Source organism: Denticeps clupeoides, unplaced genomic scaffold, assembly GCF_900700375.1.
Source record: "Denticeps clupeoides unplaced genomic scaffold, fDenClu1.1, whole genome shotgun sequence".
Classification (NCBI taxonomy): Eukaryota; Metazoa; Chordata; class Actinopteri; order Clupeiformes; family Denticipitidae; genus Denticeps; species Denticeps clupeoides.
Window position 1 is genome coordinate 777 of NW_021630068.1, and position 16724 is coordinate 17500.

At 48.9% G+C, this 16724-nt stretch overlaps 1 protein-coding gene and 1 long non-coding RNA gene across 4 annotated transcripts in view; one reads left to right on the forward strand and one right to left on the reverse strand.

The window, feature by feature from the left end:
- Positions 1-448: 448 nt before the first annotated feature.
- Positions 449-11471, reverse strand: LOC114782068 (uncharacterized). Of its 2 annotated transcripts, none has more exons than XR_003747849.1 (4): positions 11202-11471; positions 10655-10791; positions 8980-9146; positions 449-1601 (listed from the first exon to the last, which is right to left on the reverse strand). It is a non-coding gene; the product is annotated as an uncharacterized LOC114782068 (long non-coding RNA). The 2 variants fall into 2 exon arrangements; XR_003747848.1 differs by having other exon boundaries at positions 8923-9146.
- adamtsl4 (ADAMTS-like 4) overlaps positions 2131-16724 on the forward strand; it is a 15350-nt gene continuing 756 nt past the window's right edge. Inside the window, exons 1-13 of one of the 2 annotated variants that reach the window (XM_028968142.1) lie at positions 2131-2668; positions 8952-9091; positions 9330-9534; positions 10058-10245; positions 10971-11064; positions 11237-11485; positions 11693-11822; positions 13011-13215; positions 13778-13951; positions 14030-14209; positions 14284-14458; positions 14538-14685; positions 14759-14900. In XM_028968142.1, the coding sequence (XP_028823975.1) occupies positions 2500-2668; positions 8952-9091; positions 9330-9534; positions 10058-10245; positions 10971-11064; positions 11237-11485; positions 11693-11822; positions 13011-13215; positions 13778-13951; positions 14030-14209; positions 14284-14458; positions 14538-14685; positions 14759-14762 (2061 nt within the window). In that variant the 5' untranslated portion in view covers positions 2131-2499 and the 3' untranslated portion in view covers positions 14763-14900. Of the gene's footprint in view, positions 2669-8951; positions 9092-9329; positions 9535-10057; positions 10246-10970; positions 11065-11236; positions 11486-11692; positions 11823-13010; positions 13216-13777; positions 13952-14029; positions 14210-14278; positions 14459-14537; positions 14686-14758 lie in introns of both variants that reach the window. The other variant, XM_028968141.1, reaches the window with a different exon arrangement.

Below are 16724 nucleotides of genomic sequence, written 5' to 3' on the forward strand. Positions count from 1 at the left end.
AACATTCTAGAATTTACATTTACGGCATTTGGCAGACGCTCTTATCCAGAGCGACTTACAACGTGCTTTCAAGTTACCATCGATGAAGAGATCAATTCCGGTTCACTAGGACCCCGACTATGAATACAATCTTTTTATTCACTCTGTTGTAGATTCTGTACACAAAGCTCGACAACAAGAACATTACAATTTAATCTAAATATTCTCTAAAGAGGAAGGTCTTGAGCTGCCGTGTGAAGGTGCTCAGTGACTGAGCTGGAAGTTCATTCCACCACCGAGGGGCCGAGACGGAGAAGAGTCTAGATGAACGTCTTCCTGGAGGTATGAACTTCCCCTCGAGGTCAGAACAGCTCAGTCACTGAGCACCTTCAAACGACAGCTCAACAGCTTCCTCTTTAAAGAACATTTAGATTAAATTGTAATTTTCTTGTTGTTGAAGAGGGTTGAGTACTGTTAATACTTATTACAGACTGTTGCTACCGTAGTGATACGAAGAACTTTACTAACCGGACTCTTGCGTTGTGAATAATATTTCCACGGATGGTCCAGCTGGTAGTTTTGTTGCCAAGCAGCACCATTGTCAACAAGGCCACCGAGCCGTTGCCTTTCAGCCAATCACAGCGGTCCGTCTGTGGCGTGGAATCCGGCGTTTATGTTAATGCATCAGCATTAATGCATGAATTCTCGTGTTATTAAAGGTCCCGGACGTGAATTTTTTTATAGGTCTTAGTGGTCCCCTAAAACCGCATCTGAGACCTCTGTCCAAAATTCAGCCGTTTTGGTGTCTGTAGCTTTAAATGCTAATCAGGAGGAAAGCGGCACATAGAATTTGAGGGGCCATTCGTGGAAATGATGTCACCAACCACAATGCAGACAGGAATAATATTAAAATAAAATTAACCCACAGGTTCTTCAGGGTCTCACATGATGGAAATGAAAAATACATTTGTGCTCATTCTTACATCCAATCTGCAGCTGCAATGCTTTGGGAGCCATGACGGTCGGAGGAGATAATGTTTTAGGGGTGGGCTGGAACTTTTTACCCCTATTGCCATTTCTAGCCATAGACAGGCTAGGGGAGCTAGTATTAATGTTAAATAATCTCACAAAGGGACATTTTTAACATGATTAAGAAGATCAGGCCTGTTGGGTTGGGGCTTCAGTGGGTCGGGGTTGGGTTGGGCTCTGGCCAGGTGTTTGGCTTTGTGTGCGTGGAAGCAGGTCCGATAAGATAATGTCTTGGACTCCGTATGATATGGCGTGCATTTGATTCTGTGTGTTCAGAGCTGCTTTCGTCGAATCAGTCAGCGGGTCCCTGGCTGCTGGACTTTCTTTGTCCCTCTCGCTTTTATTCTCTCGCTCCTTCCCTTGTGGCGGTGTTTGCAGAGCTCAGAAAGCTCCAGAGCCTCGGGCCAGAAGACACCGCTTGTTCTCCATCCCTCCTGTTTGGCCCTGTCTCTCGTCCCGACCCGTCCCCTGTGGTTGCAGCTTGTCCGTTACTCCGCCTCTCCGCCCGCACTCTCGCTCCGGTCCACTCTCCGCCCTCCTGTACCCCACCAGCGCAGGGCGTGTTCGTCACCACATGCATTTCATGCATATTTCTGTGTGAAAGAGTGTATCAGGTGACACAAACACACACCGACACAACCCGGCACTCCCACACACATCGCATAATACATCAGCATAATACATCTCTGTCACGTTTCTGGTGTGTGTGTGTGTGTGTGAGAGAGAGAGAGAGAGAGAGAGAGAGAGGGGTGGGGGGGGGGCCTGTATTTTGTGTTCTTTTTATAGTTCCTTTGCATTACAATGCCCACTGTGGTATTTATTTATATGCATTTGCATGTGTGTGTGTGTGTGTTTGCAGAACTGTAAAGAGTGTTTAAACTTGCCAGCTGGAGAGAGAGTGTGCGCGTGCGAGAGAGAGAGAGAGAGAGAGAGAGAGTGAAGGAATGAGAGCAGAAGAGAGGGCAGCCTTAGCTGTTGAAAGTTCACAACAAGTGCACACACACACACACACACACACAGGAAAACTGTCAGGGGGATATAATGCTGAAAATGGTGTCTGCAGTATGTGTGTGTGTGTGTGTGTGTGGGAGAGAGAATTCTAGACCACGATCACCCACTGAGTCTGCTGACTTTGACCCCCCAGTAATGAGACCTGATTGAGTAAATACGTTCTGTGTGTGTGTGTGTGTGTGTGTGTGTGAGTGTGTGTCTGCCCTCCCCTGATAGTGGTCCCATTAGGAAAGCACATTCTGGAACTGAGCTGAGTGCCTAAGGACAGACTATAAAGAGATGTGTGTGTGTGTGTGTTATTCCTGTTTTTCTCATATTAAATAAACACACACACCGCAGCACCTGCCCAGAACACGATTTCTTTCTTTGCTTTGTCTACATGTCGGCCTGCTTCTGTGTCTGATCGTTTCCACTGAGCTCGGACGGATTTATGTGTGTTTATGCCCGGATTCCAGCTCCTTTATTAATTCCATATGTCAGATGGAGCATCAGCATAACCCCTCTCTCTCTCTCTCTCTCTCTCTCTCTCCCTCCCTCTCGGTCCAGCCATGTCCCGGCACAGCTGCGGACCCCAGGACAGAGCAGTGCTCAGCCTTCAACGCTCAGGAGTTCATGGGTCGCCTGTACGACTGGGAGCCCTTCACCGAAGGTGAGACGCAGGGGGACGCAGGGGGACGCAGGGGTCAAAGCAGGACCATTACTCACCACTACAACAACAGGAGGCGGGATGCTGGGCATGAGAGAGACGGGGGGGGGATAATGAAGAGGAGATCAGGAGAAGGTGGGGCTGTCATAATTTAAACCCCGAAAGGGAGGAAGATGAGGGAAATGAGCGGAAGAAAACAGGGAAGTCGTGGAGAGACGGGTGGGTGGATTCTGGGTGAGAACTGAGTGGAATGAGGAAGAGAAGATGAGTTGAGTCACAAAGGAGCCCAACAAGTGGAAAAACAGGCTTTATAGAAAAGAAGGGACAGGGGTCAACAGGGGTCACCATGAACAGATGAACGCTGACAGGAAAGATGTGGGTGTTCCGGGACTCTGATGGTATAAAGAGCGAGAGCAGAAACCAAAATGAAGTGATCTGTCACCCCTCATTTTTTAACATTGATGTAAACCTGCAGCACAGCACACGGTGACACAACGAAATGTGTCCTCTGCTTGGTGAGCAGTGGGCAGCCCCAGTAGCATTATAGGAAAGTAAAAAATGACCCCATTTTCCTACTGGAATTAGAAAAAACCCCACATTAAACCCAGAAGAGCTTTTTCTAGTGTAGCCGTGCCGGGTGCTGATTAGAGTGGGGTGGGGTGGGGGGTGGCCTTTACATTTTTTGGGACGGGGAATTCCGTTACTGCGTATGGAATTTCATTTTGGAAGCGGAGAGCCCGCTGTAGGATTGTGGCTTTGTGTGTTCGTGTTTGTGTACAGACCTGTTTGTTTGGGGTGGGGTGAGCGATGGGGTCAGTTTTGGGCCATTTGTGGTCTGGGCATTACATTTGAATTGGTTTCTGGTGTGTGTGTGTGTGTGTTTATGTTTCTAACACACATTTCTGAATCAGGTTTTGTGTGCGCTTGTGTGAGTGTGTGTCTGGGTGTGGTGTATTTTCCGAGTATGTGTGTGTCGGAATGGGTGTGTGAATGTTTATGACATTTCTTTGTGTTTGGGGGCACTTGTGTGCTTGAATAGGCGTTTGTGTGTGTGTGTGTGTGCTGTGTGAACTGTGTTTATTGTGTGTGTGTGTGTGTGTGTGTGTGTGTAAGGATGGATGGATGGATAGATAGATAGATAGAGGTGGGGGGCGTGGATGGCTGAAAAAGGAACATTATCCCTCTGCCTCTTTTATCGCCCGCTTATTTAGGCCCGGGTCTCGCGCCACATTCCCCTCCCGCCATTTTTCCCTTCATTTGTCCAAATCCCTCGTTCCTCTGATTCTTCTGCCAAAGCCCTCCACCCTTCTCTCGCCCGACCGAGCAGAGATTCTTACCAAGTTAGATAACAGCAGACCGGGAGAGAGAGAGAGAGAGAGAGAGAGGAGAAGGAGAGCAGGACTCCAACGGAGGAGAGACGTAGCGAGGGACTCGGGAAAAGGAGAAGCAGAGTCAGGGAAGAGAGGCGGTAACACGAGAGAGCGGAACAAACAGCTGAGGAAACTGTTAAAAGGGTAGGAGAGAGAGGAAAGGTGACGTTGGGGACATGAGGACAGGCAGTGAAGAGGGCAGAAAGCGGGGGAAATGTGAGAGAGAGGTGGGTACGGTGAGAAAGTCAGGACATGTTGGCCACAGCTGAGAGAGAGAGAGAGAGACTGGAGACTTTTATAAACAGGGGGATTTAGGGAGTGAGAGGACGAATGAGGGAGGAGAGGGACGCAGCTGTGGAATGATATCATCAGAATTTGTCCCAGTTATCGCGGATTACAGAGCGAAGAACAGAGTCGCTGTGCTTCACGCTGAAAAGAGAGGCGGTGTTGAAATCGATCTCGTAATCGATGCATCGCGCGATGGACGTTCGGCCTCGTCCACGTGGACGTTCGGAATTAAACACTTTCTGAACACTGAACACCTTCCTGCTGAGCTTGATAGCGCCGTTTCATCACCGCGTTCACTCCACGTTTTTCACACTTGTGATTTCGGCCGAGAAAAGGTCGCATGCAGCGATTATTTGACGCCATCCGAGCGAACAGCCGAGCGAACAGTCGAGCGAACAGCCGGACGAACAGCCGAGCGAACAGCCGAGCGAACAGCCGAGCGAACAGCCGAGCGAACAGCCGAGCGAACAGCCGAGCGAACAGCCGAGCGAACAGCCGAACAAACAGCCGAGCGAACAGTCGAGCAAACAGCCGAGCGAACGCCCATGTGGACACTTTGATTTTGCTCCAATGAGGTCGGTGTCCAGTCCAAGCTCACCTGACGCCAGAAAAGCGCCTGCGTGAACGAGACCTGAAGTCTCATCTTACTGACATGGTCTCAGGAGATGTAGAAAAATGGCTGGGATGCATAAAGACGTCAAATTTAATCACTGACACGATAATCGTAATCGTGAGACCAGTGAAGGCCCACACACCTTTTACATTTACAGCATTTACCAGACGCCTTTATCCAGAGCGACTTACAATCAGAAGTTACAGGGACAGTCCCCCCCTGGAGACACTCAGGGTTAAGTGTCTTGCTCAGGGACACGATGGTAGTAAGTGGGGTTTGAACCTGGGTCTTCTGGTTCATAGGCGAGTGTGTTACCACTAGGCAACTACCATCCTACCACCCCTGCCACCTGCATTCGAACCTTCAGCTAAATACTGTGCGGTTTATCCATTAGACCAAGAAAGCTGAACTAGCTGGAAACCTTCTGATGTGTTTGGTCTGCAGATTTCAGCTTCTGCTTCAACTGAAACACAGAACAAACGCATCTCTGGATGTTTCCGTAATAGCGCTGCAGCTCAGAAGAACCAATCAAATGTTGCATGAGGATCCATTCAAACTATCTCAGAAGCTGAGATCTTTCCAGGTAACAACTCCCCTCAGCAAAACCTCTCAATTCAAATCATCTCGCTTCTTGTTAACCGCCCACTCAGATCTGCAAATGAAACGAGAGTAAGAATTCCCTCTTCACGGGGTCTCCGGTCCCAATCAACTCTGTTCTCCTTAGTTGTCCCTGGCTGGTGGGACAACTTGTCCTGCTCCATTCGACTAGCTGAGACTACCAGCACCTTTAAGAAGCAGCTGAAATCCCACTTGTTTAAAAAGTATTTCAGATGAATCCAACACACACACACACACACACACACAAAAAAAGTTCATCGTCTGGCACTTAACATTTCCCCAGCGTGTTCTAATCCTGACAAGTTCGGCCTTATAGAGTATGGGTTACATGCAGAGGACAAATTTCACTGTGTGCACCGTGTGCTGTGCTGCTGTGTATCACATGTGACAATCACTTCACTTTTTATTTTATCAGGGCTCTTAGTTTTGTAAACTTAAAATCTATAGAAATTAAACGAGAGTTGCTGGTGTCGTCCTCTTCTAAGTCACTTTGGATAAAAGCATCTGCAGAGTAAAGCAAAGTAAAGTACTATCAATTAATGTCTTATTCCATGAATTATGAAATATCAGTTCATGGAAAACTGTGAATTTATTGTAAGTCAGTCAGGCTCATTATTGTGTTCAGTGGTTATTTACTCTCCTGGTTTTTATTGAGCTCTTTTGTTGGTTGCCATGGTGATTGTTTCAGGTTACCACCCCAAGTGTGTGTACAGGTGTGTGTGTGTGTGTGTGTGTGTGGTTTACTTCTCTCTCTGTCTTGCTCTTTTAAAACCGTAAAGCGCTGCTGTTTACGTGCTGCTGACGTACTTTATGGACTATTTACGCAAAGGTTGTTGAACAAGAACAAAGAATCACAGAAAATAGTCACATATTATAAATGTGTTTTTTATGTGTAATTCCATGTACAGTACAATAGGACTCAATAACAATAGGTTATTTTGCACATTCCTCACTGTTGGTGGTTCACATACCAACTCCTGCTGTTCTTCACTCTCTGCACTCGTCCTTCCTGTCCCGCTCTCTCCCTCCCTGTACTGGAGTTTGTTTAGAGACTGAGATAGTGGGGAAGTATATTTAGACTAAATATATTCCACTGTCTGAGCACTAATCTCAACATGGGATGGAGTGGGAGAGAGCGAGGGAGGATGATGATGGTGATGATGGGCCCGCTAAAGACATACAGGGGCCGCACTGACTGAGAAGAAAAAAATGGGTCCATACAAATATGTATCATCTTTCTGCCTCTCTCTCTCTCTCTCTCTCTCTCTCGCCCTCGTTCGTCCCTGTCTCCCTCTCTCACTTCGCGCCCCCCCCCCCCCCTCTCCCGGTCTGTCACTGTGTCCACCCTAATCTCTCAAAGATAACTGTGACAGAGCGCTGGAGAGCGAGGGAGGCGGGGGAGGGGTGGGAAATATGTCCATCTCGCCGGGTCCCTTGCTCTTTTGTCCGTGTCAGCTGTGCCGGTTAGAATGAGACGAGTGGAGCGATTAGCGGAGCGCTGAGCTGTGCGACAGCCCCAGGGGGAAGGAGAGTGAGAGGGAGGGAGAGATGCTGACTACAGAGACGTGTGGAGGCTGTTTAACGCTTTTTGGGGTTTTTGGGGGGTTTCTCTTGTGCCTGTGGGTAGAACTGGGCTCAGGTGGCATCATTACAATCCTCATTTGCTAGGAATGGGGACATCATTTGTGATTTATACATCAAAGAAGTCCTTAACAGTCCTTTAACAGCCATATCAGGCTGACCAGGGTTGGTCTGAAGCACCAAACAAGAGCACGCACAATAAATCAATATAATAAATCAATATATATATGACAAACAACCGGAATGTTTACTGTGTCCAAAAATCCGGGCCGGCCTGTGCCATGGGCAATATGGGCGAATGCTAAGGGCGCCATCCAGGGGCAGTGGTGGCATAGCAGTTAAGGAAGTGGCCCTCGTAATCAGAAGGTTGCCGGTTCGAATCCCGATCCGCCAAGGCGCCACTGAGGTGCCACTGAGCAAAGCACCGTCCCCACACACTGCTCCCCGGGCGCCTGTCATGGCTGCCCACTGCTCACTCAGGGTGATGGTTAAATACAGAGGACACATTTCACTGTGTGCACCGTGTGCTGTGCTGATGTATCACAAGTGACTACCACTTCACTTAAAAATCCATCCAGAGGTGCGGAAGAAGAGGAAAAAAAGTGTTTATTGAAACTAGTTGGTTACTTTAAACCAGCTTGTATTACTGTGTCCCCAGAAGAAGCATCAGACACATGGACCCAACCTAAACCCCGCACAGCGGCTCGACTCTGCCATCCTAAACACAGTCTCTGAGCACAATGTAATAAATGGTGCGTGGTTTATTGAAATAGTGCCATTGTCAATGCATCCTATAAAGCTGAAGGTGCTCCGCCGCCTCATTTTGGAATTCTAGGCCAGGTATGGAATATGCAGATAAGCTGGAACAGGAAAGGGTTACGCATGGAACATCAGTCCTCCCACACACTGGATCACGTATGGGCCATGAAATACAGGAGAGAAATGTCCCATCCCCTCTTTTCCAGCATATTAGATGAAAGCGTTTTGTGTGCTACAGCTGTATACGAAAGCTTCCATCAAGATTCCACCAAGACTCGGGGCCGAGCGGTGCGACACGTTGTTAAATGCTTCTAATTGGAACCGAACCTCGGATATCCGAGAGGGAAAGACTTGTTCTGTTATGAAAAAAGTGAGTTCACTTGGAGGTCTCTCTCTTGTGACCAAGGCTTACCGTGTAGGAGCAGGAGTTTGGAGAAAGAACCTCTTTCATAAACGATCAAAACAAAATGGCCGCCGCTGAGAATGAGGCCTGAATCCTTTCATCCACTTCAAACACGGGGCTTAACAAAGGGGTAACTCAAGTCTCACCCACCATCCCTCTTCCTCGCCGATCTTATCTCCCGTTTGTCCATCGAACTATCATCTCCCGAGCTGTCTCTCCTCCTCCCACAATGGTCACGATACACATTATCACACTTACACACACTTACACACACTTACACACACGCTGCAGCTTCCTGCACTCTCTCGCACACTTAATCTCTCACTTCCAGAGCGAACATGGTGTAATGAGGCTGCATCACTCTGTAGTGATGGGGGCAGCGGTGGCCTAGCGGTTAAGGAAGTGGCCCCATAATCAGAAGGTTGCCGGTTCGAATCCCGATCCGCCACTGAGGTGCCACTGAGCAAAGCACCGTCCCCACACACTGCTCCCCGGGCGCCTGTCATGGCCGCCCACTGCTCACTCAGCGTGATGGTTAAATACAGAGGACAAATTTCACTGTGTGCACCGTGTGCTGTGCTGCCGTGTATCACATGTGACAATCACTTCACTTCACTTTACTTACTATTCTTCTCTTTTCTCGCTGTGCGTTAGTGGGCCTGGAACAGCAGTGCGAGCTGACCTGCAGGCCGGCGGGGTTCCGCTTCTACGTGCGCCAGGCGGAGAGAGTGAAGGACGGCACGCCGTGCGTGGACAGGACCGCCGGAGACGTGTGCGTGGCCGGCCGCTGCCTGGTGAGTCTCCGCCAATCGGCTCGTTACCCCGGAACCGTAACGCAAGTCTGGTGCCCTTCAAAAAGCAAACATGGATGGCGTGAAGTGATGCCGCAGAACACAGCCCGGTCTGTCTTTGTGTTTGATTGTCCTGCGTTGGACCCAGCTTCCAGCTTCCCCGACCCCCGACCCCTGACCCCTGACCCCTGACCCGGATGAGCAGGGCTAATAAAAACGGCTTTCTCCCCCTTACACACAGAGTGAGGGGTGTGATGGCGTGTTGGGCTCTGGGCTGGTGAGGGACCGCTGTGGAGTGTGTGGGGGTCGGGACGCCTCCTGTCAAAGGATCACCGGAAGTTTCCGGAATTCCAGCGTTCCGCTTGGCTACCACCGGATCGTCGACATTCCGCCTGGGGCCACTGCCATTAACATCACAGAGCGACGGGCCAGTCCCAACTACCTGGGTGAGTGTGTGTGTGTGTAGTTCAGCAGTCCCCAGACAGAGACAGTAGGACATGCCTGCTGCCCGCTTCTTCGTCATTACACAGAGACCGGAGAGATGATATGAAATGATATGAAATGACACTGTGGTTAATACAGGCTGTTTGGAGCTGTGTTTGGATTGGAAAGTGAACTGTTTGTGTCTGCATGTGTACGTGTGTTTAGATCTAGTTGGTGCTCATGTATATATTTAAGGTCGTGTGTAAGACGTGGGTCTGTAAATGTGACTATAAACTGTTTTTATGTGCGTCTCTGTTTGTGTTCGAGTGTCTTCCTGCGTGTCTGACTGTACTTTATGTGTCCGCCCTCTGTGTCCTTGACTTGGACGTCATGTCTGTGCTGCCTAAAGATAAATCTTAACAGTAAATTATTATCCTTCCATTTCTGTGCCCTCCCTTCCTCTCACACTGTGCCATTTAAACCTTTCCCATAATCCCCTGCTGAACTTTCCCTCTTTAACCCTGGCGCTTTCTCCTCCCCCCACAGCCCTCCGCAGTGGGACAGGCCAGTCGGTGGTGAACGGCCGCTGGGCAGTAGACCCTCCAGGACGGTACCCGGCTGGGGGAACCACGTTCCTCTACACCAGGCCCAGATCAGGGCACGAGGGCCAGGGGGAGGACAAGGGGGAGGCCCTGGCTGCGCCGGGCCCCACCACCACAGTACTGCAGCTCTATGTGAGTCTGTAGACAAATCACGTGAAAGTGAAGTGAAGTGATTGTCTCATGTGAAACACAGCAGCACAGCACACGGTGCACACAGTGAAATGTGTCCTCTGCATTTAACCCATCATCACCCTGAGTGAGCAGTGTGTGGGACAGTGTGTGGGGACGGTGCTTTGCTCAGTGGCACCTTGGCGGATCGGGATTCAAACCGGCAACCCTCTAATTATGGGGCCGCTTCCTTAACCGCTAGGCCACCACTGCCCCAGTTAAGGGATTGTCATTGTGAAGTCCCCATGGGGACGGAACTTTGCTCGGTGGCACCTTGGCGCTTTGGGATTCGAACCGGCAACACCACTGCCCATTCATCAGCACCGTGTCACTGGTTATCCCTGTCTGGGGAAGGGAACGAAGCAGCACTTACTTTTGCAGTCTGTTATTCAGTATTAGGTTTTGTTGTCCTCGGCCTGTTAAAAGTCAGAGTAGTTTGAAGACGGAGGCTGAATCTCTTTCAAAATGTGTTCTTCCATGAATCAGTCACGTCACACGTTGCTGCTGTTGCTTTAGAGACATTTTAAAAAAAGAGCGCAGCTTAATAACTCGTCCATTATTGCACAGTGTCGGAATACGGAGAGAATTTCCCTCTAATAATGATCACATGGACCATGGCTCCGTCTCTCCCTCGGCCCCTGTCTCATTCTGAGCTTCTGTTGTCTCCCACGCTCTTTACGCATCTGCAGATAATTTACCACAGAGACAACCCGGGGATCGACTACGAGTACTACGTCCCGGTGGAGAAGAGGAGCGAGGGAGAGCAGACTGTCCGAGGAAGCGGTGAGTGGCGCACCTCGCCCAGAATAAATGGAATATTCATGAAGTGTAATGTAAAAATGTCTGCTTTACTTTGCTGTGTTGGGCTCTCAGCGCATTCTATTTTGACACATGCATGTGGCCGAAAAGTGGAATTTCACCTCAATAAATCGTTTTTCTCTTGTTTTTGTTCCAGGTTCTCCTTCAGCTGCATCTGAAGATCCCATTCCTGCTCCACCCATTTCGGTTTCATCCTCATCTGCCACCTTTCCCGCCTCCCCCTTCTCTTCCTCTTCCACTTCTGACAGGTGGTCTCGCCCACGAGGCTCTGCACCCAATCGGAACGCCCGAATTCCTCCACGCACTGATATCCCACTGGACAGCCAGTCACCGTTTGCGTGGCGACAGGGTGGCCTTACAGAGTGCACTGCTTCCTGTGGCAAAGGTGAGGAACTCGCTGCTCATTTCTCACTTCTATGCTCTGCCTCCCCCTGTTGGGAGAAAAGTGCACCGCAGCCTCAGCGGTTTAAACCAAAATTGCATCCCAAAGATATGATAAGATACTCTTTGGATGGAGGAAATATTTTTACAACACATCTGCAGAAATATATGAAATAATTGTGTGTACTGCTTTGTGTAACTGCATCTGTAGGGTCCCAGCAGAGGCTGATAGTGTGTGTGAACCGCCACACAGAACAGGAAGTGCATGACCGAAGCTGTGACTCAGCAACCAGGCCCCTCCCAGAGGAGGAGCCTTGCAACACACAGCCCTGCCCAGCATTGTGAGTGTGTGTTTGGATTTGTTGACATATTTCACAATGTATCTACTATGGTTTTTTTTACTTTTCATAAATATGACCCGGAGAAATTGTCAGCGCCAGGCTTTGAGCAAGATATTAAAACAGATGGGACGTCACAACTGTAAATAAGACAGGATGACAGGACAGATTACTCGAACGTCGCTCCAGGCAGGGTTACCTTTAGCAAATGATCTGATGCAACAGTCCAGAAGCGATGGCACATGCCATGTCTCCAGCGATCTGCTCATTCCCTCGGGACACTTCAGGACCGTTCTATTAATGGCAGCGGTGATGCAGATGATAATCTTGCAAGACAAGGAAGAGCTAATTCTTTGGTGGCTAGGAAGGGGACAGCTGGGACTCAACCCTTTTGATGGATGTGACACATTTTTGTCAGCTGCTTTATATAAACTCAACATGCCTGAAGCCATTCAGGGGAATATCTGGACCGGAGTGCTGCCACATACGTTGGAACAGGATTCAATTAAATTTAACCCCAGCCCTATGCTGGAACCACTCGGGGAAATCCGGGCAGTATAATTATGTCCTGTCAGTGTGTGTGTAGTAATGCGTGTATTTGGCTTGGTACAACATGTTCAAGGGATGTCAAAAGAAATGACTTGAACATTTTGCAATGAATTAATTAAAATTTTAAAACTAAAACCCCCTTCAGACAAGAAAAACCGCATCGCAGAAACACCACAATTGTGGTGCCTCCACGTTAGAGCACCTCTCCAGTCTCCATCTATGTGCAGGGATCGCCTCTGGCCTGGATAAATGTCCCATCTGTGTCATAGGTCAGACCCCAAACAGGAAGTACATATTTACACGTTATTTCATGATGCAGATTTGTCGAGGAAGCAGGACGCATACGCACAATGTCACATGACGGGTTTAATACGTAGCTGACAGGACCAGGGAACATCACCAGACAATGACCCGATGGACACGAACAGACACAAACAGGATAGTTTTATACCATGATACACAGGTGATAACAATCAGGGAACATTAGACAGGACGAACATGAAACTCCGGACCCGGAGTTACCCCTGCCGGACCGGATCATGACAAGATTATTTTAGCAGCTCTTTCTGTACAAGTATACTCTACCTCCAGTCTTCAGCACGCTGATTGTGTGTGTGTGTGTGTGTGTGTACGTGCGTGCAGCTGGGAGCCCGGGCCTTGGTCAGAGTGCAGTGTGACGTGTGGTCAGGGGGTGCAGCAGAGACAGTTGCACTGCAGGCAGAGTTTTGGGAGCCGCTCCACCATGGTCCACCCTCAGCGCTGTGAAGGCCTGCCCCGGCCCAGCGCCTCCCAGCCTTGCCAGCTCAGCGTCTGCTCCCGCTGGGAGGTCAGCACCGACTGGAGCTTGGTGAGTGTCGGCAGTGTGTATGCGGGGGTGTAATGTATGTGCATGGCGTTGCATTTACATTAGATTTAGATTTATGTATCTACATCTGGCATGAAGGGCATAGAATAGATAAGAATCAGTTTGTCTCAAGTTGCTTTAACCACACAGAGCAGAGCTATTAAAACTTTTTCAAAGAGGACAAGAGTCACTTCCTCAAAGTTCTGGCATAAGGGAGACAAATCCGAAGGCAATTCAATTACAGACGATTCAATAAAATGAAAAGAAAATGTTCAGACCTTCAAACGAGAAGATCTTAAGAACAGATTATAGCATCAAAAACAGTGATGAAAATGTTTTCGCACCGTACAAAAATCTAAACATGTCCTAAATGTACAATTTGTTAAAGAAAATATATTCTGTCATTTAATTGGATGAAAGAAGCCGGTTTAAAAAGGGAACAGCAATGTTCGCTTCCTGGGAACATATGAGCATGACTGGGATGCTCAGGGATGACTGAGTTCAGTTCTGAAGCGGAAACTAATGAACGTTGCTGCCATGAATGGCGTGTCCTGTGTTCTTTTAGTGCTCAGTGGACTGTGGCGCGGGGAAGAGGACCCGCAACGTCCGCTGCGTCGGAGACCAGGGAAACGTAGTGAATGACGGCGAGTGCAATGCCAGGCTCCGCCCGGCCGGGACTGAAGACTGCCACATGGGACCTTGTGTGACCAACTGGTACTTCGGTGACTGGACGAGCTCGGTGAGTACGCTGAAGAGAAGAGTTCCCCTGGACTCCTCGCCATTCAACCTTCTGATGAACCCTCGCTTGTTCTGTCAGTGCTCAGCAGACTGTGGTCCCGGGGTCCAGCGCCGAGACGTGGCGTGTCTGACGCGGGGCCGGGGCAGAGAGGGCGAAGGGGGCGGGGACTGCAGCGGGGACAGGCCTGCTGACATGAAGGCCTGCAACGCGGGCCCGTGTGCGCCCACAGCCACGTGGTACTCAGGACCCTGGGGACAGGTGAGCGCCGGGCGCGGCCTCCTCTTTCGAGAAAGACTCCGGGTTTTGGAACTTCTTCCCCTCTTGCAGTGCAGTGCCCCGTGTGGCGGTGGAAGCCAGCGCAGGGAGGTCATCTGCGTGCAGAAACTAGGCACCGAGTTCACCGTGACGCCGGCCAGAGGGTGCGCGCACCTGGAGAAGCCGTCCCCCGTCCAGACCTGCCAGCTGGAGCCCTGCCAGCCGCGGTGGTTCACCACCGAGTGGAGCGCGGTGAGAGGTCTTCCAGCTCCAACACTGTCAAATATTCGCCTTCATTCAACTGTCACTAATGCTTCTACTCCTTCTGCAGTGTTCTCGCTCGTGTGGGAATGGTGTGCAGGCCAGAGAAGTACGGTGTCTCACAGCAGACAAACAACACAGCTCAGAGTGCGACGTGGCAACCAAACCGGAGCAGGAGCAGATCTGCAACACAATACCCTGCAGCCCCCACGCTGGAGGTGGGACTGTGTGTGTTTGGTTGATTCGCTGTCCCTGAGTTCCCCTTGCTTATCTTTTCCCATTATTTCCTAGATGAGAATTGTAAGGACAAGCGCCATAACTGCCTGATGGTGGTGCAGGCTCGGCTGTGTGTGTATTCCTACTACAAGACGGCCTGCTGCGCCTCATGTACCCAGAATGCCCAGCGGGCCAAGAGACACTGACCTGCCCTGAAGCCGCTATTAGAGTTCAGGAGTGGAGCATAAGCCATGTTGGTACTCGCTGCGGGGAAACCACGGGCCTGAGTCTGGCCAATCAGTGACTAGCACAGGTATTTCTCTGGAGACCCCAGTCCAGAGTGAGCGAGAACCTGGAATGGAACAAAGATTTCAGTGCCAATGCAAGATCCCTATTACTAATCCTTCACAACGGCAAAGCAGCTCGGAACTCTTCTTGGCATATTTAACTTCTGCAACTTTACCTGTGTACACCTAGGATATGCTAACCAACACAAAATTGGCCAACATGCATGTTTAAAATAGATATATGATGGAAATGTCACTGGAAATGCTGTTTAAGCACAGAACCAAGCCAACCTAGCTTTCTTAAAACTGATACTTCACATTTTTAAAGCCTGGCTTTCAATGAAAAGTTAAACTCATGGGTCATGGGTTAGCTTCAAAGTAAATGTCCTTCGTATAAGCAAATGAAGTCATTGCTTGAAGTGAGCCACCACCATGCGGCTAAACTGGGCCATAGTTTAAAACTCTTTTCCCGTTGTGTTGACTGACACAAGGCGCTGTCCAACAAGCTTTGAGACTAGCTATCTGGCCGTCCATTCATACAAATGTGCTTACAAATGTCCTGCAACTGACGCTGCAGAACCAATTTGGTCCGGTCCCAGTCTTCCCGCGGCTGGGCCGGCTATGAATAGCATCTGTGCGTGGCCACTGTTGTTCTGCTAGGTGATAACGGAACATAAAATAGTTCTACAATGAAATTTAGCGTGGGCATTAACGTCTTAACTACTTAATCTCGGGCAGACGTATTGGTTTAAAGGGCTATAGATTTGACACTTAGTTAAGCCACGCCTTGCACATGTCCTGAAAAATAACATTTCTGCCATAGACTTGGACCGCTGTGTGCCAATGTACAATTTAGCAAGCCACACATTTGACCCATTTCATGGCTCGTTTCCTTACTTACTGTCTCACACAGTACAGGTTCAGTTGTAGATAGAAATGAACGTATATCGTGGATGGTAGACCTTCTCTAACCAGAGATTGCTGATTCCTTGATTTTATATATTTCTAATCTTAGCCACTGTGAACATGATCAGCTGATGAAAGCATCTTCCATTTCGTCCAGTCTAAAGTAAAGTGAAGTGAGGACCCGGTGCGGTACAGAGGGGCTCTGCACATCTGCAGACAGTCACATTCCTTCGTTTTTATCCCCTTTAGATAACATCTGGTGGAACCTCTCCTGCTACGGGCAGGATGTCACATGGTTCCAAATTCAATACACTTGTTTCTGAGTCCGGGTTCTTACATATTGAAGAAAACCAACAAAATGTGGTTTGTGTAAAACATTAAAAAGGTCAGTAGCCAAGTATGAGGCCACAAGTGTGATAAATCTAATGTCCTATAAAAAACACAAGGACAATAGCCTGTGCACAAAATACCACACTGTCCTCATCCAAAAAGATTCATTACTCTGCCTGCAGCCAAATACGCATCAAGTATTAACTCAGGAGGTGACCGTTAAATGGCAGTAAATCTCTAGCACACCTATAGACTAAGTACATTCATTAAAAGCATGGTGCTATATTATTCATCAGGGAAAATTAATAGACTCCCTAACACATCTTTTTAACAATTGTTTAAATGAGAAATATGATAAATTGATAAATTCTTGGTCATAAACTATTCAGAATGAGAATCTTTATCATATTGATTTTAATGGGTCCAAATGTCAAAAGATTATTTAGAAAGACAGGCTTTGCTGTTCAGCCCAACTTTGCGGTTTAACCTTGATGTGTGCAATGTTTGTGCACTCAAAA